This window comes from Nilaparvata lugens, chromosome 2, assembly GCF_014356525.2.
Source record: "Nilaparvata lugens isolate BPH chromosome 2, ASM1435652v1, whole genome shotgun sequence".
Lineage (NCBI taxonomy): Eukaryota > Metazoa > Arthropoda > Insecta > Hemiptera > Delphacidae > Nilaparvata > Nilaparvata lugens.
In genome coordinates, this window is record NC_052505.1 from 12,021,124 (window position 1) to 12,045,488 (window position 24,365).

The window sequence follows — 24,365 nt, forward strand, 5'->3', positions numbered from 1 at the left end:
AGCCGACCCCCAATAATGTGAAATATCGGGGCACCGAGCTTCGCTTGTTATTTATCTATTGATAAACAGAACAAAATTCTTCGAAATTATTGGGGAAGGACTAACAGGCACAGCCCAGAACTGTTTCTTCCACGAATTTTGATTTATACACTATGAATAGTCAAAAAAGAAGGTTATGTTCCATACACTTGAATTCAGGTCCAATTTTCAGTCCAAACATTTGAAAACAGAAAAGTTATAATTTAGATTGTTTACAAACCAAATTAAATAACAAAATACCACTCACCAATCACTCAAAACTGTGAAATAATGATTAACTTTGGAAATTATGATATACTCTAATTTAGAATGGAATCAAATCAGATTATCAAATCAAATCGTGTCAACAAATCAGATTATTTGATCAATACGATTAACATTTCTAGATAATATTTCTCGTGAAATAAGCTGATTGATCACACAGCTGAACTTAATTCTGTCTCTCTCGCATACAGGCACACGCCTCTTCTGTTATCGACAGACGACGAAATTATCATCTGTTTTTCCAAGGATGAATTATCCTTTACATAACCTTCAGCTAGTTTTCCCAGGGATGAAACCTAGGACAATCAAATCTTTATATCATAAACCTACTATGTTTAAAATTTCGTGAAAATCGTTAGAACCGTTTTCGTGATCTGTTGGACATAAATAACAATATAAATAACCAAATATATGAATATATACAGAAATTGCTCGCTTAATATAATGGGATAGTATGAGGCAAGGAGAATAATAATAATAATAATAATAATAATAATAATAATAATAATAATAATAATAATAATAATAATAATAATAATATAATAATATAGTCTACTCGAATATAAAAGTCATCTTATATGATCTCATAATAAATTCTACTTACTTTTGCATCGATCGACACCCTGTGTTCATCTAGCAGTAATGAAGAGAATGAGGTGTGAGCTGATGACATTGTCTTGTAGGCACAATCTCATCTTAGAAGTGGAACTACACCGTCTCCGCTGTCAACCTGCACCGAAGATTTATGCTGAATATTCGATGAAGTCTGTTGGTGATTTTACGATGTGACATTTGCATAGGCGGCCGATCCCCCTATGCCTCGGCAGCTGCTGGTGCGATTTTACGATTTGTTCCACATTCAGGTGCGAGCGAAAAATTGAACAAGCCGAATGCAGATTAGGAACGCCTACCTGGTGTCACAGAAAAACCTACAACAAGAAAGGAAAGATATTCACGGGGTAAGAGGAAATGCAAAATGGGATAGGGTATCGCAACTGCAATCTTTATTAAATTCCCTCAATACACAATAATACAATACACAATAAAACAATACACAATAATTACGATTAAATTCGATCTTTATTACGATCCTTATTAAATTCCTACAATACACAATAATTACGATACTAAATTGTTTTAACACACTGTTTCAATGTTTAATACAACAATATGCAGACAATTATTATTCGAGTGAATGGATAATTGTGTACACTCAGTGACTGGAGTACTTTCGGACGGCAAGCATCCATCTGCAAAATAATATATAACTTGAATAATTGACTGAATGTCGTATGAAACATTGAAACAGTGTGTCTATGCATCGCAGTTTGTAGTGGATCAGAGAATCATAATCTAAAATTGATAATAAATTATTATTAAACGAGAAATCAGATTAAATGCTGTAAATCACCCCGAAAACTTCTGCTACTGCAAATATTTACAACAGAGTAAACAGCTAGATGGAAATTCAATTATCTACAATTGGTTTATTATTCATGTTTTGTTGCATCTCTTGAATATTTTCTTCAAATACACTTTAACTTCTTACCATTCCGTCTCCAGCACCCTGTCTATAATTATTTATGAGCTCATAATTCTTCTAACCTGGATTGGTAATGTTTGTGGTAGAAAGCTTCAACCCATTGATTCAACTTTTAAATTTATATAAATCAATTATAAAGCTTTTATCATAGAGAAAAGATAGCATAAGAGAAAAGATTGATATGATGTGAAAATATCTAATGATAAAGGGAGTATGTTCAGAATTTCACTGTTAACCCACCCCATAGTCTCAGAAGCTCTTTTCCGTGAAGCTATGTGAAGCTGGTAGTCTCTCATACTGTACCGTTCTTACACTCGCATCCTCCCAAAACACTAATGATAGACAGTAGTTGACAGTTATCGGCTTTAAATTTGGAACATACAAGACCTATACCATGGGATATCTTCCAATGCTATATTCTCTCTATGCTTATACCTAACTATGCTTTTGAACGTTCACATTCAGGTGGCAATTAAGCTGGTACAGTTCACAATATCAATTAAGCAATTAAGCTGGCAATTAAGCTAGTACAGTTCACAAATACATTATATATTATAATCTATGATTGATGATTCAATTCATTGTACCAATATTTAGAACAGCAGCTGATTATGAACAAGATAAGCTTAATGATTCATTGCTGTCTCTGTATAGATAGCATAAATAGTATATAGTACATATATATATATATATATATATATATATATATATATAATATATATATATATATATATATATATATATATATAGAGTATATAGTTATCTGTATAGAGAATAGAGACAGCAATGAATGATCCCAAGATAAGCGTAATTCATTTATTTTCCCATTTTTAAGGGGAAGAAAAATCTAATCTACAATGATTCCTTATACTTCTAGAGAAAATTAAACCAAACAAATCCTAAAATCACATTTAAATAATTTTAACTTAGCATTATTTCGTGAAACGTTATAAGATTTCAATCAAGAAGGGTTGAAGCTACAGTGACGATCAGTGATTCACTATCAGTGACACTATACTCAGAGCACAGTATTGAATGAAATTAAAATTGGTTGCACTGGGTAATGACAATCATGGCGGATCTAATCTGTAGACAACTCTGTTAAGGCCAGCTCAATAATTGCAAATCGCTTCTAATTTGAATAATAAACGGCAACTGCATATGCAAAAGGTTGACCAGCTGATATATGCTAATCGCTTAGAAAGATCAGTGAGTGGGCATTGGACAGTTACTGTTACTGTTTTCAGCGGCAGCCCTCAACACTTCATCTCATCTCGTACGAGTTAGAAACTACTCATATCGTAAGTGCATTCTTCTTTGTAAGTTATCGGTTGATCATTCAATTCAATTCGTTTATTTCCACTTGGCATACAATACATGTACATATTTATATTATTCGATATTCAACAAAATAAGAATTGCATTTTTACAAAAACAGTACAAAGAACATATTGATTGAGTGGAATTCCCCCAGTAAGACTATGCGTCTGAGATTGGGGGACAGTTCCAGCAAGCAGAATTATTCAGTAGTTATATTTACTATAAATTACAATATGTGTGATAAAAATTATAAAAATAAGATTCAGATAACAGTAAGTGGATTATAAGTGATAACACGAATTATTCATTGGAAAATGTAAGTGGAACTATACATACAAATTACAAGAATTAGAATTTATTATCAATTATAATTATCAAGATAATTATCGTGAAGTCCCCAAAAGCATCTATGCTGCCATTATCAAAAAATTCAGTCACTATCAAAGAACTAGACAGACTTATTCAATGATACTCATAAATGCATAACATGTACAGACTAGAATTCATGTTCAGATACATAACTATCACAGATAAGCTTTGTACGCTTCAACCAATAATTCTAATTAAATAATATTTCCCTAACTTTCAGTGGAATCATTGAAATCAGCCAACCGTTAATGATCAAGCTAAAGTGGAAAGCTTATGACCATGTACGAGGTAGAAATTTTCTTCCCGCCTTATTGGTTTTAAGTTTTATATGTTGTTCATAGAAACTGTATAATTAATTGGTTAACCGTATTAGTCATGACCACGAAACTATGGGTAGAGGTTTAAATTGGTTTACTAGTTCCCAGATTACAGCCCAACTCTACTTGAAAAAGTAGAGTTTTGAACAGAAATTGCATCAATTGTTTTCCTTCTTTGATTGCAGATTGTGTCATAGTAGCTGATAGATCCTTTCTAAGATAGCTTGAAGAGATTTTTCCATGGTCCCATACCAATGAGGAATGTAGAGGTGCATAGGTCCCAAGAATAGTGTATAGTGTATAGCTGTATACCATCCTTGGTGCATACCGACTTATGCGTCATGAACACACGCATTTTGCTTTCCATCAGCAGGACTCGTCTTGATTTTCCTTCTTGACATGTTGCATGTCACTTGAGCTCTACTCAAAACTCTCTGATTGATAACTATAGAAACGGTACTCAATGCTGAACAGATGAACCTATGAAGAAGCTTGGACCTTTTTCACTTCAGCCAAGATAATGAGAGAAGAAATCTATGATTAAATGAAAACTCGATTGTAATATGAAAGAGTTTCCACATCAAAACAATCATTTTAATTTTGAACAAACCCATTAGATAAAATATCTTGAATGAATAATAAATAGAGACATTAATTTATTTCCTTTTTCAAAAAAATAAACAAATAAAAACAGGTGCATGATCTTCTGGAATTTGCTAAGTAGCAGAAGTTTACTTTACTTTGATGATGATATAGAAGAGTGTCAATAAAAATCGGCCAGTTTTGAACTATTCTATTATAAATCAAAAAATTCAGAGAAATATAACTGACTATCATTCTTGTCATTTCCTATACAAAATCTATGGAGGAATCAGATTAAAACTCTTCTTTGTACAGTCTACTTTTCAGTTTATGTTGACTTAGTTTCTAATCACTATTTGACGGGTAATTCCATCCAAACTCAAATTAGCAAATGAGTTGTTAATACATTCATCAACATCATAATTGACTTTCTGTAATTTGGGACCATTTTCATCTGCAGCTGCTGCTGACATTCTGGTTTCGATCGCTTCTGGTCGGAAGAAAGTCGTGAGTTGGTGAAATTTTTCGGGATTAGCCGATGATCGACGCTTCCCCCGAGGAAGTAGTGTTGTGGGTGGGGTGAGGAGGGGGTCGAGAAAGAGCCGTAGTAGAAACGGGAACACTAGCACAACTTTCGGCGTCACTCGGCACTAATTCGGCACTAGCCAGCTCCTCCCAAAAAGGACACGAAAGGTTATCTTTACAGCCACTCCTTAGAAGATGTGGTGTTTCGAGTAGCTTCAAGGTTTCAGGGGAGTTTTGATTTTGAAACATTTTTGAGAAGGTTTCAGGAGGATGTGGTTGTTTGATGTATTGTAATAAATTGGGTGGGAATTGTTGGTGCGTGTGTGTGGAGGGGTGAAAGGGTGGTGGAGTCTGCGCAGGAGGGGGGGTCGGTTCGATAGCGCCGGGGTTCGGCTGGCAGGCTGGGACAGTCCTGCAGTATGGCGCTCTCAGACACAAACACAGTCAGTAGTTGCTCGCGCCACAGCCGCCGCTGACTACTGCTACTGCACCCCTCAGGCTAATCCACCACCCCGATGATCACCAGCCTGGCCAGCTGTTGGGCGATGCCGTCATGACTCTGGGACAGCAGCACTCTAGTTGCACTCTGGTGTAGGCTGCACAATAATTCTAGTAAACACGAGCGTGGTGATTGAGTGCGCGTGTGGTGAATGGAGCCTGCCTGACAATGGACGTGTCCCACCAGCCAGCATGAACCCCGTCGTTATTGCCACAGCCATGGTTCTGCTAGTCTTCGGCGTCATCATTCCTGGTCAGTTTATCACTACAAACTATCCTAGAGCATGTCAAAAGGTTGGGCATAGACCAGATCATCCACAACCATTCTCCCACTATGCTAATCTGAACCAAGACTACAGTGTCGAACATTCATCATATAATGCATGTTCTTTATAACAAACTAATCTAGAGCATGTATAACAAACTATCCTAGAGCATGTCAAAAGGTTGGGCATAGACCAGATCATCCACAACCATTTTGCCACTATGCTAATCTGAACCAAGACTACAGTGTTATCACTGTTGGTCAAGCATTCATCATATCATGCATGTTATCCATAACTAACAATCCTTGAGACTGTCAAAAGTTTGGGCAGTACATGTGTCAGACTAGATTATCCATAACCATTATGTCATAGCCATGTTTATGCTAGTCTTCTGTGTCACCTGAATGTGTCATTCCTGGTCAGTTATAACAAACAATCCACAAACTCCATTAAACTAGCATGTCTAAAGATTGGTCACTGCTCATGCTAGACTAGATTATGCTCAAACATTCCTCCACTATGCTGATATGAACCAAGACTCCAGTGTTATCATTCTTGGTTAGACATACATCACATCATGCATGTTCATTATAACAAACAATCTTAAAGCATGTAGAATCGTTGGGTTGGGCACTGCTTGTGCCAGACAAGATCATTCATGATCATTCTTTAACTATGCTGATCTGAACTAAGACTCCAGTGTTATTCTTGGTTAGACATTCATCACATCATTCGTGTTCATTATAAAGAACAATCCTACAATATTAATCTATGATTACAAGGTTGGGCACTGTTTTGCCAGACCAGAAGATTATCGACAACCATCCAACCACTATGCTAATCTGACATTAATCATTACATGCATTCTCATTACAACCTATTGCAGGCAATCCTAGAGCACTAAACTATCATGTCAAGGTTGGGTACTGCATGTACCAGATCATAATATAGAGTTATCTGAAGAGAAAGGTTTGACGTTCTACTAAAATGCCTGCTTATAAACACTAATCTCTGATAGTGGTCTACTTTCAATATGATAAACAATCCATGCATGTTCATTGGACTCTTTTTTAGGCAATCCTAGTGCACTGAAATATCAGGTGAAGGTTGGGCACTGCATTTGCTTAACCAGATATTCCAGATGCTAAACCAGAACTCACCTGAAGAGAGAGGCTAGAATATTCACTTATCAACACTAATCTCTGATATTAGATACTGAGAAGAAAGGTAATCAAAAAATGGCACTGAATGTGCTAGACCAGATTACAGACTTATCTAGAAAGAAAATTCAACGTTTGAGTGGAATAGTTATAAATACTTATAAATTTGAGTAGAATACTTATTACTCATCAATCCTGATCTCTAACAGTAGCCTATACTGTGAATGTGAGACATTCAAAAGCCACAAAAAATGAATAAAGGGTTCAAGGAGAGGATACTGTCACTGATTTTTAATAGCGTTTAAGCTAAACTTGATTGTTTATCATCTATAATACGAAATCTAGTGTGACTGGTTCTACAGTGATGACTGTGAGCTCTAAAGTTTATTATTCAAACACCTTGAGTTCTATTCCACTCATAGCATCAGTATTAGTGCCATGTCAGGAAAATTATATTGTAGTTCAGTGACCGCGTTTCGTAATTGCCAGATTATAGAACGATTATTAATCACAGTGACCAGTGATTTCTACAAGTTTCAGAGCGTATTATCATAGAGAAACAATATCGTAAGTAGATATCCCATGGTATAGGGCGTTTATGTCGCAACTTTTACTGTTATCTCAGGCCGATTACTGTCGATTATTGTCGATGTTACTGTTTTGACCGGGTAAGAGTGTATGAACGGCACAATATGAGAGACTACCAGCGTCATAAAGCTTCACGGGAAAGAACTACGTGGACTATCGGCTTGAGATAACAGTAAAAGTTGCGACATAAACGCCCTATACCATGGGATATCTACTTATGTTATTGTTTCTCTATAGTATTACTTGAACAGCAACTTCAGCTCTCTTCTACACATTAATGACATCAATTCCCGTTGATGTCTGTGAAGTATCAATTAATGATAGTAATTATTGGACTGGAATTTAAATTGCACTTTATAATTATTAAACCTTCACCTCTTTTTCATTTACCAAAATTCTTTGATCATTTGCCTCGTTCCATGAATATTCCCAATATTCCTCAATATTGAAACGTTTAGACGTGATAAAGGTATTGCGTCCATTCTATTCTAATTCAATGACAACGATTGATTTCAGTATTCACCTGATAATGTATGATAGCATCTAGTTATTGATCTGATTTGAAGGGGTTTAACGTTTCATTAGAATACTCACTTAACAGCATTGCTTTCTGAAGGTACTCCCAAATGTGGGACTCATGTTTCAGGAAATTGAATAGAGTTCATGGTGAGGGTCCTGTCTCTCTTCACCAACCGTAAACTCTTAGATGCGTTTGAACGTTCAATCCACGTAGATTGGGGTTTGGGTGCTCTCATTGAGCTGCTACTGCCTAATTGCACATATCCATCAATATAATCCTCCTGTTTTGAAACGATGCCCATCCTTGAATAATAATTTGTCTGCAACTACTTCTAGATAACAAAATAAGCAACTACGGTTATGGATATTCCCAGTGAGTCGTTTGGAGGATTCATCGTTTCGCTACATTTATATCAGTATCACGTAACTGGCCATATTCCTGTAGAAGGCCTCATCAGTAGAAATTCTTATCAATATTTTCTTTCTTCTTCAAATAGCTCACTGAGCTTAGTTACCTTGCATGGCGAACATTCTGTGAATAATGTTCTGTGAATAGTAGCACAATGGAGAAAGTATCGAACTCTCAAATCTACCCAGTTTTCCCAAGTACTATGAGCCACACAAAGTTTTTAAAAAATGTTTGCTGCATAATCATTAATACTCATTATAAAAAATTGAGTTTATAAAGAGACAATCACGGACTTGCATCTTACTATAAACGTTTGTACAGAGCTGAACGGGTGCAAAATCTCGATCTCTCATACCAGTAAATGTGCAAATCATGATAGCAATTGAACCCATTTCTTCATTCGATGCAGTTAGAGAGGATAACATTTGATAACATTTGGCAAGATTCTACTATAGATTCTAATTTGAAAGTGATGTTTCCCATTGCATAGATAGGTATAACTATCCCATAATAATGATGAACTCATTAATTCAATAGAGAAACGCATTCAAACATAGAATCTTCAATCAATCATAACTCGCTAAAGAAGCTTTTGGAATGATCCAATAGAATTGAGAATGCATTTCTTACGATAGCACTGCCATAATTAATCCCTTAACTAATGATGATCATTCAATTTCTATCCTCATATATGTTCAAGAGGATGTAAATCAACTTGTCTATTCGACAAACATTTAGGTAAACATTCAGGTTTAAACCATCTTGAGAAATCCACCAATCCAATTACCGTGGTGCCAGATATGCCAGTATTTTTTTCATCCATTCATTTCCACAAGGAAGCACTGAATGGTAAAACTAAGGATACTCCTTGTGCTATTTCACTCCCAAATTCAGATAATATTTTAGAAGTCCGAAATGAGGTTATGAATCGACTTTTCTAAAATTTGGTCTTTTTTCACTCAAAAACAACAGAAACAGTTGATAACAATATCTGGTATTCCACTTAAATTTTGGTTTCAAAAAGTTATTCTCTATTTGTATCGAGTGATAATTTTCCTTGATGTAGTATACCAGAAACCAGATGTTATGCAAAACAGATGACATAAATCAGTTATAATATTTAATAGTTTGTTGATTGGAATTCACTCTATCCTATATGTTTTAATAGAGATTACACACGTTGAGTATTAATCTTTGAGACTTATTTATTTCTAATATTCTACATGGCGCAGTCGGTAAATAAAAATCACAGCAAATGTCAACCATTCGACGGAACAACCGAAGATTGGATATATTGGCACGAAAGGTTCAAGATTTTCCTACGAAATGGAAACATCAAAAACGAAGAAAAAAAACGAGACTTACTACTTGAGAATCTGGGACCGCAACCATTCAAGATAGTTTTCGATTCTATGCATCCGACCCCCATGAACAACATTGGATTTAATGATGCGATAGAAGTCTTAAACAAATACTACACGAAACCACAAGCACCTCTATCCCAGAGAGTTTGTTTTTCTCGACGATTCCGTAATGAAGGTGAGACCATAACTCAATTTGAACTAGATTTAAGGTTTCTCGCAGGAAATTGTAATTTTGGTGATAACCTGGATGAACAATAGAGCACATCTTTTCCACCTTCGATTTCAAGATATATCATTATCAACAAAGAGCTTACAAGAAACAACAAAACATGACACAACACTTGCAAAAGTTACAAACTATCTCCGAAGTGGTTGGACAACAGATACAAATGTAAACAAAGAACTACTACCATATTACAATAAACGAGAAGAACTATCATTTGAAAATGGCATACTCCTCTGGTCGGGTCGTTTAGTCATACCCACAAGATTAAGAACAAAAGTACTACAAATTCTTCATGAAGGTCATCCAGGAATTGTAGCAATGAAAGGAAAAACACGATTCCAAGTATGGTGGCCTGGACTGGACAAAGATCTAGAGGAACATGTAAAACACTGCACCGCATGTCAAGAAAACAGAAACAGAAATGTTGAGATGCCACTTTTCTCATGGACTTTTCCAACAGAAGTGTGGTCTAGAATCCACATAGATTTCGCAGGACCATTTTTAGGGAAAATGTGGTTAGTCGTTGTAGATGCTAGATCGAAATGGCTCGAAGTAATACCCATGTCAACAACCACAACAAAATCCACGATCAATATATTACAAGATCTATTTTCTAAATTTGGCTACCCAAGAATAATTGTAAGTGACAACGGTCCTCAACTGACTTCGTATGAATTCCAAAATTTCTGCAAAGAACTGAACATAAAACATGCACGTATCACCCCATATCACCCAAAAAGCAATGGATTGGCGGAGCGTTGTGTACGAACGTTCAAAGAACGTATGGGAATTTCAAAAGGAAGTACTGGCACCTTACAAGAAAAACTAAATAAATTTTTATTCGCTCATAGAACATCCCCAAAGAGAGCAACGGGAAAAACACCTGCTTTTATGATGTTCGGTCGCGAGTTACGCTGCAAAATAGATCTATTACTACCAGATGTTAACGACAGAGTAGAGGAAGAGTTAGTTAGACAAGGGAACAGCAAGCCGAGAGTCAACGCAAAGGTGTTCGGAGAGGACGATGGCGTATGGATACTAGACAGATCAGGCAAAGGCTACAAAAAAGGAAAAATCGTTGAAGTAAATGGACCATACTCATACCTAGTGAATGTTGAGGAAACGATGAGAAGATGCCACGCAGATCAACTGCGATATGCAGATTGAACTTAAGAAGAAAGGGGGAAGATGTAGTATACCAGAAACCAGATGTTATGCAAAACAGATGACATAAATCAGTTATAATATTTAATAGTTTGTTGATTGGAATTCACTCGATCCTACATGTTTTAATAGAGATTACACACGTTGAGTATTAATCTTTGAGACTTATTTATTTCTAATATTCTACACTTGACACTCATCTTGGCATCAACAGTGAAGAAAACAATAGTAAGGTGATATGAAAGAGATGTTTTCAGTTTCACATAATTTATGTGAGCTATGTTTCATCTCTCTCATTCCACCTTATTATGGAGAAGCATACATCATCTCTGTTCCTAGTGAAAATTTCAATAATAATTATCATAGACATTTCATTTGAAACTAAAATTTATGTTTGGAAGTGTTTTGAATTCAATGTGAGAGGCTGGGATACGATTGTTTTGTGGGTAATTGTTGGGTTGAGCAGCTAATCACCAGGCGATCATTTGTAGGGGAGCACTCAGGGCGCTGAGGGACTAAGCGAGTCGAAGCCACATTATTCAGCTCTTGCTCTCACTGCAATATTGAGTAGGGGTGAGCGGCTCACCGTATTTCTTCTGGCTTGAAGGCGCGAAGCAGCTCACCTCAAAAATGTAAGCTCAATGACAGGTCATTTCTCAGCCTGCTACGATCTTCAGCTCACAAAGGATGCTGGCAAAGCGATACACAAGTTAGAGTAGTGCAGAGTTCTCTGTCTCACAGTCACACCTCGCTTACCACTTGAACGCTCATTCATATCGCATTTTCTGCCTGAAAAATCAACCAATGTACCAATAACTTTACGTTCCCATTACAAATTCTCGCCCTCCTATATTCTTTCTTATTTGTATTCATTGGTGGAGACATTCGTCTGGAAGTAGCCTGCTATTCGACACACAGATTCTAGAAACTCTGGTTCATTTCAGATATAACATCTTATATAATTCAATCTTCCACTTCTGGCATTACAGCTCGATGTGAGCTTTAGCCTCTCGCACAAGAGCCCTTTAACCATTAGACGGTCATTGAACAATATAATGTAGCCTATTTCGTTTCTATGCCATACGTTATTATAAAAGTCAATACATCCTACATTTAAAAACAATCCTAGACAAGATGTAGGATGAACTGAATTCACCCCACACAGGCTAGGCCTCGGGGCGTTTTTTGTTCTATTCATTCTTATAAAAGAATCTTATCGTTTTGTTACATCATTATTACTGTACATTTCTATGTTTAGATGATAAGAAACAGATTTTCCTGTTATTGTACTACTTTTTGGATGAATAAAATCTTTTTCATTTCATTTCAATCCTAGTCCATTTTGAATAAGTATTTTCAATGAAAATGTAGAGTCCAATCATTATCAAAAATCTTTAATATTTTCTAATAGTTTAATGCTACTTATCATTGTAGACAATTCATTGAAGGCTTGTTTCCGCCTAGGAAAGATCCTGAAAATCCTAGACAAGATGTAGAATGCAATGAATTCCAAGTCCATGTTAAATAAGTATTTTTAAGGCAAATATAGAGATCAATTATTATCAAAGTATCTTTAATCTTGTCTTAAACTATAATGCTACTTATCGTTGCAGACATATTCATTGTAGGGCTGTTCCCGTCTATTCAGAAGATTCTTCATTCTTAATGTTCATTTTCCATGAGATGTGTATTGGTTTTGGTACATCAACCATTTCTCATGCCAGATGTATTGGTGTTGGTACAACAATACTGCGATTCTCCTTGACAATTGTATTGAACTGGTTCCAAGTTCAAGTTGTATTGTCTTGTCATTGTTGGATTTATTCGTGATTATAAAATGTCGTGTAACCTGGCTGGGTAAGGTCTGGTGTCAAAGCTTTCATGTTGTTCCTGGTCGATTTCAGAGTTTCTCTCCTTGATAGAACACGAATCATGTAAAAAGTCTTCATTTCGAAATAAAATAATCCGTCACAAATAGTCAATGGTCAAAAATAATCCAAATGGTCAATCCCAAATAGAACTCAATCGATCCTGTGTTACTTTTATAATTTTTTGTGATTCTGGATGAATAAAGAACTGAATATTTCAATCTTCAGAGTAGAATTGAGCAACGTCTCCCAGATATTACTTTTTTCAAAGTAGACTAGAATAGTGATGATATTTTGAGGAAACACCCTGAATTGTTCAGTTGCTCTCGAAGGCACAGCTGGTTTTTCAGCGGGACAAACACTGTGATGCCTTGAGCAACCATTTTTCTTAATGCAAGCAAGTCTGAGATGTTTTATGATGTCTTTCTTTACCGCGGCTGAAAGAGCCGTCCATGTTTGACGTGAGAGTACGTTCGCTGCGCCTGCTTTGAATGCACCAAACACAGCAGCAGGCGTTTTTATAAGCCCATAATCTGAATAACAAATAATGGTCGAGCTAGATAAAAAGTAATGCTAGCGGTCTGGACACACAGCCGCTGCCAGTATTACTATACTTGCAACCAACATTGTAATAAAATACCTTCCTCGAGCAGGAGCACTTTCCAGGCTTATTCAGACTCTCTGTTCCGCATTAATATACGATTTCCATTCCAGAAGTGATTCCTATTGATTCTGAGAATACACAACAGATTGGTCGACTGAGTGAGAATGGGCTATTCATTCTAGTTTGTGATTACTTTGTTGCGTGCAATTGTTATTGTTATTTTAGGAGTACCCTTAGTGTTGTTCTCTCCCATTCAGTGCATTCTTGTAAAAATTAGAATAATAAATTACTGTTAATGATACTGCTGTTTCTCTCCTATTCAGCTAAATTTCCGATTAAAAAATAATAAGAACTGGAAGATTTTTTCAAAATTTATTGTGATTTACAAAAATAGGTTCTCTCTTCTTGAAGAAATTAGACAATCTGACAAAGGAAACTCCATACTCACACTCTGGCCATGTGTCACGTTCTGCTCCTGGGAGGGGCATGAGCATGTACTAAAATTGATAATTATAAACTTTCAACAATTAAACCAAAAACCAAAATTATAATCATAAACCATGAGCAATATTTCTCAACGTTTAATGCCCCACGTTGTGTCGGCATGTGTCACGTTCTGCTTCTGTACTATTACAGTAGGCTATCATTACTACTAGGCTTACATACTACTATACAGTGAGTTTGATTTAAAGCTCAAGCCGTCTCTTGCATCCCACATGCCATCTCACTCTAACCATCCAATCACCCTCTGCCAAATTTCTCTCGCGCATGTCGCTCTTTACTTGCTTCATCCAAGTTCTAGGTGGTAAGGTCAGAAAACTCATCTACTTCTAATAAAAATTCTAATGGAATCATAAAAAGGTCATAGATTCGTTGTCAATTATTATTATTATTATTATTATTATTATTATTATTATTATTATTATTATTATATTATTATTATTACTATTATTATTATTATTATTATTATTACTCTTATTGGAAATATCATTCAAATTCACTGACCACAAATTGTTTCAAGAGGAAATTAGATAGTGACTGGTCATCACTACAATATTGGATTTGAGTTCCATTAAATTCATTACTGTTGCCATAAATAGATAAAAATTTTACGTTCGGTTGGTCAGTCAGAATGGCGTCATACAAGTATGCAAGATTGCTTCAGACAAGGTTCTTGCAAAATGCAAGACACTAACGTTCAACCAAAACTTTCTCATCTCTTGTCTTCTCCAGTATTATTCTCAAAATGACTGCAAATTGTATTTATTTTTTTTTCAATTCAAAAAATAATTTATTCCGCACAACATAATATTATTACAAAACATTGTACCATTTAAAAATACTAATGAAAATTATATATTTTGCCTTATATGACAAAAACATAAAGCGAAATAAACATGAGCACACCTAGGCATAATCCCTATTGGAGTGCACTTCTCTTAGAATAAAATAAATTAAAGACTAGAGTAGTAGGACCGCTATGCTCTACACAAGAAATAAACTTTATCTATGTAAAAATTAATAATTTTAAATTGACCAGTGCTACGGTCTTCATAATGCGTATTATACAAGTAATCTATTATAACAATGTTATATTTATATACATCATAAGTTCTCTTACCAAATGAAGTTCCCACTTCTAATCGTCGGGAATTGAATTGATCCAACCAATAGTAAAGAGTAGTGAGTAGAAGACTGAATAATAATCTTGATAAACATCATGGGAATACCATGAAATTGCTCTACATTTATAAAATCGTAATATATTATACTGTATTACTATTTGTATAAAATGAACCTCAAAACATGAAAGTACTCAGTTTTCTCGGCAAACCGTGGAAAGTCAAACGAGAAGTAAACAAGAGATCAAACACAATCCACAATCCCAATTCTACACAATTCCCAGCTCCATGCTTCTGAATACCATTGCTCTACTGAGAAACAAACTCCATCAAAAGCAAGTCGTCATTCGAACTTGGAGATTGCTTCAAGTTTTCAACTAGAATTCGATAAAAATAACATTCATTGAAACATGATACATCTCCGTACTACCTTTGTATCAAATTTATCTCATGTCAATATCAAATTTATTTCATTCTCTAGTTCATGGAAACAAAACTGAAATTTGAGCAGATATTCATCTGCAAAACATCATAACATTTCTCACTATGATGGGAAGTGATACTGAGTGATACTGATGGGCCTCATACTGAGATATATATCTGGGAAGTTGATAATGTCACAAAGTTTATTCCACCACTCCCATGAATGAATGTATCGTTCTATTCAGTTTCCTTATACATTTATGATTAATTTTGAAGGAACTCGATGGGCGGGACAGACATTACTTTTAGTATAAAATTTCTCAAGTTTGTATATATAGTTGTATTGATAGAGGAATCTTATCTACAAACTATAATTTATTATTGATCAATCTATCCATTCAAATGCCATGTATATATTCGAATTCAAATAATACTGATTGATAAATTTAAACTATATTTTTGATTTCTTGAAGCAGATTTGAATAGAAGAAAACACATTTATAAATAAATTTATCATTTTATAAGATCAAGTTATTCACAATTCTCTTTTATTGTGAAGGTTATGTTGTGGTGGATATCCATATTGATTGAAAACGAGTGAATAGTGTCAAAACCACTAACTCATTAAAACAATTGAAGATACCAGTCTCTGTTGTTACACCATCAACAATCTCTAATGAACTCTTTACCCAATGATTTCTATACTATAAACTAAAAACGAATGGTTTTGACAATATTAAGAGATTTTAATTCTATCAACCAATATGAATGAATATTAAGCACAACATGAGAATATGATGAATTTAATCCCATCCCATAACATTACCTCCAAAACAACCTGTGAAGATGATGAATTTAATCCCATCCAATAACATTACCTTCAAAACAACATGAGAATATGATGAATTTAATCCCATCCCATAACATTACCTCCAAAACAACCTGTGAAGATGATGAATTTAATCCCATCCAATAACATTACCTTCAAAACAACATGTTAAGATGATGAATTTAATCTCATCAAATAATAAATTTGATTCATAGATTTGATATGCAATAGAACTGTTTGAAGGAATTGAAAATCAAATGTAGTATTCACTATGCACGCAAATGTTTGTGTATTATTGAATGAATATATAAATAAATAAATTTTGATAAAAAGTAGCTTGCCTAACTTAACCGTGTGTTGAGAATCTCATAGAATTCAAAATGGGAATCTCATAGTAGCTGAATCGGAAAGGTTGAACGATAGCCTATACAGGAGTGAAGATGAAAATGATTTGCAGAGCGGCTGCAGACGCAGATGCCGCCATTTGTAGTAAATGTTCAAAGCCATCGGGCAACAATCGTGCGTCGGTTTTCGAATGACAACATGCGCTACGATGCCCGTTCTCAATATTTGGCCAGCAATCGAAATGGCCGTTTAATATTCGGGAGGCGAGTGGTCGGAAAAGTTTTTAGCGATCTTTGAACCGCTATCAATCCAACGGTCGGTCGCCTCCGTGTTTTCCTTTCCTAATACGCCGACAGTTGCCTCTCCCGACAACAGACTCATCAGTTCGCACTCCTCCATGTAATAAATTCGCCTTCCAGACATAAACCCTGCCAGCAATCTATCTTCAATATGGATTTGACGTGCCGTTGAAGCCCGTCGTTAATCATCGATAAGGCTCTTATGAGAGAGCTCTCAGACATCGTATATTGAACGAGCCAATATGTTCTCTATTGAAAGTAAGAATTCTCTTCCGTCTCCATTGCATTTATTCCACCATTGGACTCAGCTTGTCATATTTCATCCACAAGCATGAGGTTCGAAGTCTTGTGAAGTTTTATGTGGTTGGATTTGTTTGTTGTATTCATGACACAGAGCAGTTGGTCAGTTTTATAGGCGGATAAATGCTTACATGCTACTCCAGATAAGTAGATATTAACAGCTCATTTAAGGCTGTGCAAAGGCTGAAAATAAACTTTCTACTTGTGATATTTTTAAAATGAAAATCAAAGCTATCAAAATGGAAAAGATTTCTTGAGAAAACCTTCTTTTCGAGCATTACTTTTTGAGATATGAACGCTCAAAGTTAAAATGTTTGAGACAGAACATTTTAAATTCGGTGAGAGATAAATTCATGAGATTGAGAGGATAGATTCTTCATAATCTATAATAAAATAAAAATTTTCTGAAAATATCAATTTTTGAGAAAGTTATTCAATTTACCAAAAATAACTCAACTAAAAGTTGTTTTTAATAAATTGAATAACTTTCTCAAAAATTGATATATCCACAGAATGTTTGTCTTACTAGATCAAAAATACCATGAAGAATCTATCCTCTAGATCTCATGGATTTTTCTCCTACCGAATTTGAAATGTTCTGTTCCAAAAATATAAACTTTGGGCATATCTCGAAGAGTAATGATCGGAAAATGAATGTTTTCCTGAGAAAACTTTCTCATTTTGATAGCTTGATGATATACAAATCGAAAAACTTCGAAAAATATCACCGGTAGAAAGTTTATTTTTAGCCTTTGCACAGCCTTAATTACTAGTAGACTTAATTGATAATGGTAGGCAACTATTCCAATATTATACACTTCACAAGCTGAGTAACCTGTTATTAATTATTTTTTCTACAGGGCTACTTGAGGGCTTGTTCTTCTTTATAGGATCACAATACTTGTCCTTAATTTTTTTGACTACACAATCTGGTTCGGCCATTTATGCCCCTATGAAGTGTCCAAGTAATTTGGAATTTGAAAAAGGCACAAATGGCTAAAACCTCATGGCCAAAAGCATCGTATCTTCATAAACATGAAGTTTACTAGTGATTTTATAAAAAAATGAGAATACTACTTGTTATTATTTATCGATATATCTATCCATTAGAACATAATTAAACATAATTATCCAAGATAATTTCAAGTAGATAGCTATGTTAGAAAATAATTGTCTATTTAAGATCTAGAGAGTGTAGTACCATCTATCTTTCACATAGACTCTAAAGTGGGATGCTACACGATAGTGTAAGGAGATTAATTCAAGTGTGTAAAGAACTTTTTTCAATATTGTAAATGTTTTTCCATGTTTAATAAATATCTCTGACATTGGTTACAATGACAGAGAAAAATATAATATAATATAATATAGAGAAACGGAATACTTTCATCTTGGGTGGTAACCTCTTGGGGCTGGTTCAGCTATATATGGTCATATGGTCACACATCTCTAGTGTAATGCAATTGATCTGGATTCGGCACTCAAGAGGAAGAGGACTTGACGTGGCCCACCCTATCAACAAGACAGCAACAGTAATATTTATAATCTTTAGCCTTACAATTGTGTTGTGAATTATGTTGTGGTACTTTTCAATAATGAAAACAAAAATTTATATTGTCAAACACTTTTTATTATTTGTTTTCATTATAATCTTTAGTACGTAGTACTCAAGTTATTGTTCATTCAAGCACAATATTTGAGTTCATCTCTAGTGGATAACTATGATACTTCTCTATTCAAGATCTATAGAGGGTAGTACTGGAGTCATCAAAGCCAGAGAAACGCGAACAAATAAGCAGGTTGAGAATTTATCCCTACTAGTGCAATACAAAAAATTATTGTTGAAAAACTACAGTGTTTTTATAATTTACTTATTCTCTTGTCTCTTATTGGCAGAGAGATCGTTTCAGATGTTCTACCTCGCCCAATTACCCAAAGTCTTTCCTTCAAAACAATTTTATTGGAATAGTAGTCATATTACAACTATAGTGCAATATTACAACCCGTTGAAAACGATAACTTACATTTATTTTTTACAGTGGCTTTCCTTTGAATTCTTCTATAGGACGATGCCTCATCAGCCTTATCTGTCTTATCGATGAAAAGTTTGCATTTATTTAAAAAATGTAAAATATGGAGATGTGTGTAAAGCCAGCTAGAATTGAAATCGAATGCTTACATAGACTTGAATACATTCAATAACGATTCTTGTGTTACATTATAGTTCATATCTTAGGCTAGTTACACACACATATATATTTTAACGTTCGATTTTTTGCCGTTCTTATGAATTCTCAGATAAAACAGAACTTGACAAACATCATCTCTGTTTGACTAGATCTGTTCAATCCAATAGAATTGATAAGGACGGAAAAAAATCGTGCGTCCAAAAATCAATGTGTGTGAAACTAGCCTAGGATATAAAATACAAAGTAACACAAAATCTGTTTGACTAGATCTGTTCAATCCAATAGAATTGATAAGGACGGAAAAAAATCGTACGTACAAGAATCTATGTGTTTGTAACTAGTCTAAGATATAAAATATAATGTGACACAAGCATCGTTATTGAATGTATTCAAGTCTATGTGAGCATTCGATTTCAATTATAATACGCAATCAATATTCAAGTTCCACAAGGGGATGAATAACTGTATAGTGTTACGGGTGGAATTGAGTTGCCGTTCTCAATATTCCGGTTACATGATCGCAACACATACACACATACATACACAAGCACACAGAAAAGCGCTTCGTCTCGCATCTCCCTGGAAGAAACCACAGATTTTGTTTCAGTCTCCAATAAATCATTTGAGATTGCCTCATATCTCATTCTCGGCGTCCCTATGTTGGTTCGCTTCTCCACATTACTCTGTATTCACCGTTGTAGACCTGTGCTCTTTTCACTCAATATCCCCCTCCCTCTCTCACCCGGTGCTGTGCACTTTGTCACACATCAACCGCTTCACTATTCTCTCCGTCTCCAGTTAACTTTCCAAACAGACACTTGATATATATTCGCTCACTTCACACAAATACAAATATTACTTTTCTGTGCTTCAATGATTACACTCACTCGCGCACCAAATCTTTTTTGTGTACAGAGCTCTTATCACTTACAATAATTTGTAATATCACTTACTAATTGTAATAATAATTATTATTATTATCATAATTTCTCAGTTTCCAAAATAATAATAATTATTATTAAATAATGATAATTATTATTATTTTGGAAGTTGAGAAATTAAAATCAATTTCCCCGATAAATTATTGTTGGTCACCTATTATTTACTTTAAATATCTTCTTTTTCCACCCACATGGGTCCGATTCACTCAAAAGTCACAAGTTAATTCTTCACCTACGAATGACAACCACGAGTACAACACTCGTAATAGAAACATAATTGCCTTCCCAATTCATCGCCACACAGCATTTGAGAGAACTCCCTTTTATTCTGGGATGAGATATTTTAATAAACTCCCAGCAGAAATAAGAAAGATAGAGTCAGTGCAACTATTCAAAAAAAACAGCTAGGAAGATATTAATTGAGAAAACTATTTACAGTGCTACCGAATTTCAATTTTAATTGATTTGAATAACGACAAATTTTTCTGATTAATTTTATCAATTTAGACTATCTATTAATATCTAATACGTTAGTACACATTGATATATAGATTAAATTGGAGAGTAGATTTTTTGACTTTGTAAATAGATGATTCTTATCTACAATATTTAGTTATAGGATAGCTATAGGAATAATTCAATATTAGATTATACTGACATGTCACCTGTCATTTGAATGAAACTCAAATTTTGACGTTTTTGTGATAATTGTGAATAAATAAATTATAACAGAAGAGATAAGTTTGAATCCATATATGTATATAAGCGAGTCTATTTTACAGCTCCAGCCGTTTCTCGCATCCCATCTGCCATTTATTGCTATTATTCCAGTCTCCCTGGACCAGATTTCTAGTCATCATACTAGTATATTCCTGTTTGTTCCAAATTTCGGGCGGTCTTCCTCTCCTTCTTTTCCTAGGTCGATCCCAATTGAGTATCCTTTTGGGCCGCCTCTCATCTCTCATCTTTTGTGTATGTCCTAACCATACAAGGCGCTTCCTTTCAATCTGCTCTACTGTTATATCTAGCTTCCCTATTCTGCTTCTTATCTCCGTATTCCTCACTCGATCCATCCTCGAAACACAACAACTCTGGCGCAAGAAATCCATTTCCACAGCATTTATTCTTTGAGTGTCTCCTTTTGTTGATTCCCAAGTTTCAGAGCCATAGATCAAAATACTCTGTACAATGGAATGATAAATTCTAATTTTTTAGGGTTTGTAATATTTTTGGACCGAGTTTGAATCCACTATTGAAAATAGCCATCTGATATGAGTAGTAGCTGCATCACGAGAGTTAAAATTGAAATCATTTATTTACATTGGTGCAACGTATTTGATATATAATTCCTTTAATTGAATATTGTCAGGCTCAATAGCGTATACGACAAGTGCTTCCAAAATATTTATGATTTTAATGCTATTAGTACAAATTAAGAATTCACGAATGAGAATATGTCTAATTTTGAGTTTTGGGGGGTTTTCCATTGAATTTTCTTAGGGTGCATTTGGATTTCCATGGTAAGTACAGGTGGAGACTGTGAACTTTGGCATCAAGCTCCTTTCCGTTGGTTCGTCTTCGAAGAAATTCTGTTGAACTCTTTCTTCTCCACGGAAACTCCAAGAAAATGTATTTTAAAATCATCATTCTAGATTGATAAATTCTTTTGTGTTTTAACACATCTAGTGCCCTAATTATTATTTAATGATCATTCACTTGAAAGGTAATATTTGGAACCCCCATAACTAGTAGGATCTTTTGTGATTATGTAGGCTACAATTCATCAAGTAGTGATTGCTATCCTTATTTCTCAAGAAATTAACACTGTGGATTTCCTTTGTCTTAGGAACATAAAAACATTCTCATTGATTCTAGCGATGAAATTGCCTAAAAAACATTCAAACGCAATTTTTTTTATTTTTCAGCATATAGTGGCTTGTCTACATTAATACATCGAACACCGTGTTTAAAGTTCCGAGAGAGAGCAGTGTTATATAAGCTATCTAAGCTATATACTCCGATCTCATATTTGAAGTTCTCATATACATTGTATAAGCAGTGATCAAAGTCCTCCTATATATTATTGTATTTAAGACAATTTTGCTGTATTCAGTTATGAGATTATTGAGTTGGGAGACTGATTATAAACTATGAAATTATTTTCATTTAATGAAAAGTAATCATTAACGATCTAAGATCATTTGATTATTATTCTAAAAAGCTTCCAAGAACTGTCTTAGCAATGATCTTTATCATCTTTTCCTGTATTCATTTGGGAGATTATTGAGTTGGAAGACTGAGTTATAAACTATGAAATTATTTGCATTTAATAAGAAGTAATCATTAACGATCAAATATCATTTGAATATTATTTCAAAAAGCTTCCAAGAACTGTCTTAGCAATGATCTTTATCGTCTTTGAATTAGCACTTTACAGTAATCGAATCCTTTACATAAGTAAGTAGAAAATTTATTATATTGAGGATAATATCATTTGAATTTTATTCCTAAAAGCTTCCAAGAACAGTCTTAACTGTTATTAGATTGAGAATGATATCATTTGAATTTTATTCCTAATAGCTTCCAAAAAAGTCTTTTCAATTATGTTTATCGTATTTGAATTAGCACTTCACAGTATTCGAATTCTTTTCAAAAGTAAGTAAAATATTTATTAGATTGAGACGTGATGGATTCGTACTTAATTCGAAGTTAATTGAAACGTAGATTTCTGACTTGAGGGCGAAGAATACTTCGCCCTATCCTATATTATTCAATCCTCCTCACACCTATGTTGATAAGAATACATTGTTCGATTTCCTCCTATCATGATCTCCTGCGCCGAACATCTTGTATAGTCTAAAACGTGCTACCTATTTGCAATTGGAGACGCTAAGACGTATGGGTGTCTGAAAGACGAACTCATAGATATGCCAATCTAACTTAGCTTTCTATTAACAATGACTAAGCTGGAACGTAAGTAATATTGTAAAAGTTCATAGAGATGCTACACATCATGTAATTTGAATGGGGTATCTCCAATCCCCAGCGAGTCAAGTAGTAACTTGACTCCTTTGGGAGAAAAAGTAACACTATGATATTTTGTTCCAGAGAACTGATATTCTCTTGCTCGTATATACACAATAAATATTTTCATATTTTTTCAAACGTTTTATGTCCCTTATTTGGCATGCTAGAATTTAAAAAGGCCCTTTGTCCTCGCTTTATTGAGTACTGTATGCTTGCAATTATTTTGCTGGAAAGTATCTGACTGAATTCCAGCTTGACCACTGTTGATGTTGCCGACAAGCAATATTACCAAAGAACCTAACCTCAATACTTTTTTTTGTATTAAATAATTAAAAAATGACTTCCATTTTCGTATTGTTGCAAATAGTCATAACATTTAGAGTCGTTATTATCTTATCTCTATTATTCGACTGATAATATAATTGATGATAAAAATCTCTGGTTTCTTTCCATGAGACCTAATAATTCTTCTAACAAATAAATTTGAGGTAGGCCTATACCAAATGCACCGTTATAAATGTTTTTGTGGAAAGGAATCAATAAATTTCATTTTATTTCAGTTTCTTCCTCAGGCTATTGGTTAGCTTTTCATAGAATTAATTCACAATTATTTAGTGGGAGTGGTACGAGTGAAATATTAATTATTTACGTTCGATAGGATTCAAGCAGTAACGAAATGATGGTATTTCGTTGTATGGTTATACAGAATATGTTAATAAAAGACGAAGCTAATTTCGAAACGATATTATTGGAATGTTCGTTCCA

The 24,365-nt window shown here is 34.5% G+C and overlaps 1 protein-coding gene across 1 annotated transcript in view; it reads left to right on the plus strand.

Moving 5' to 3' along the window:
- The first annotated feature begins 5,120 nt into the window (after nucleotides 1–5,120).
- LOC111047516 (acetylcholine receptor subunit beta-like 1) overlaps nucleotides 5,121–24,365 on the plus strand; it is a 118,496-nt gene continuing 99,251 nt past the window's right edge. The window contains exon 1 of the mRNA XM_039419989.1: nucleotides 5,121–5,710. Coding sequence (XP_039275923.1) covers nucleotides 5,650–5,710 — 61 coding nt within the window. The 5' untranslated portion in view covers nucleotides 5,121–5,649. The remainder of the gene's footprint in view (nucleotides 5,711–24,365) is intronic.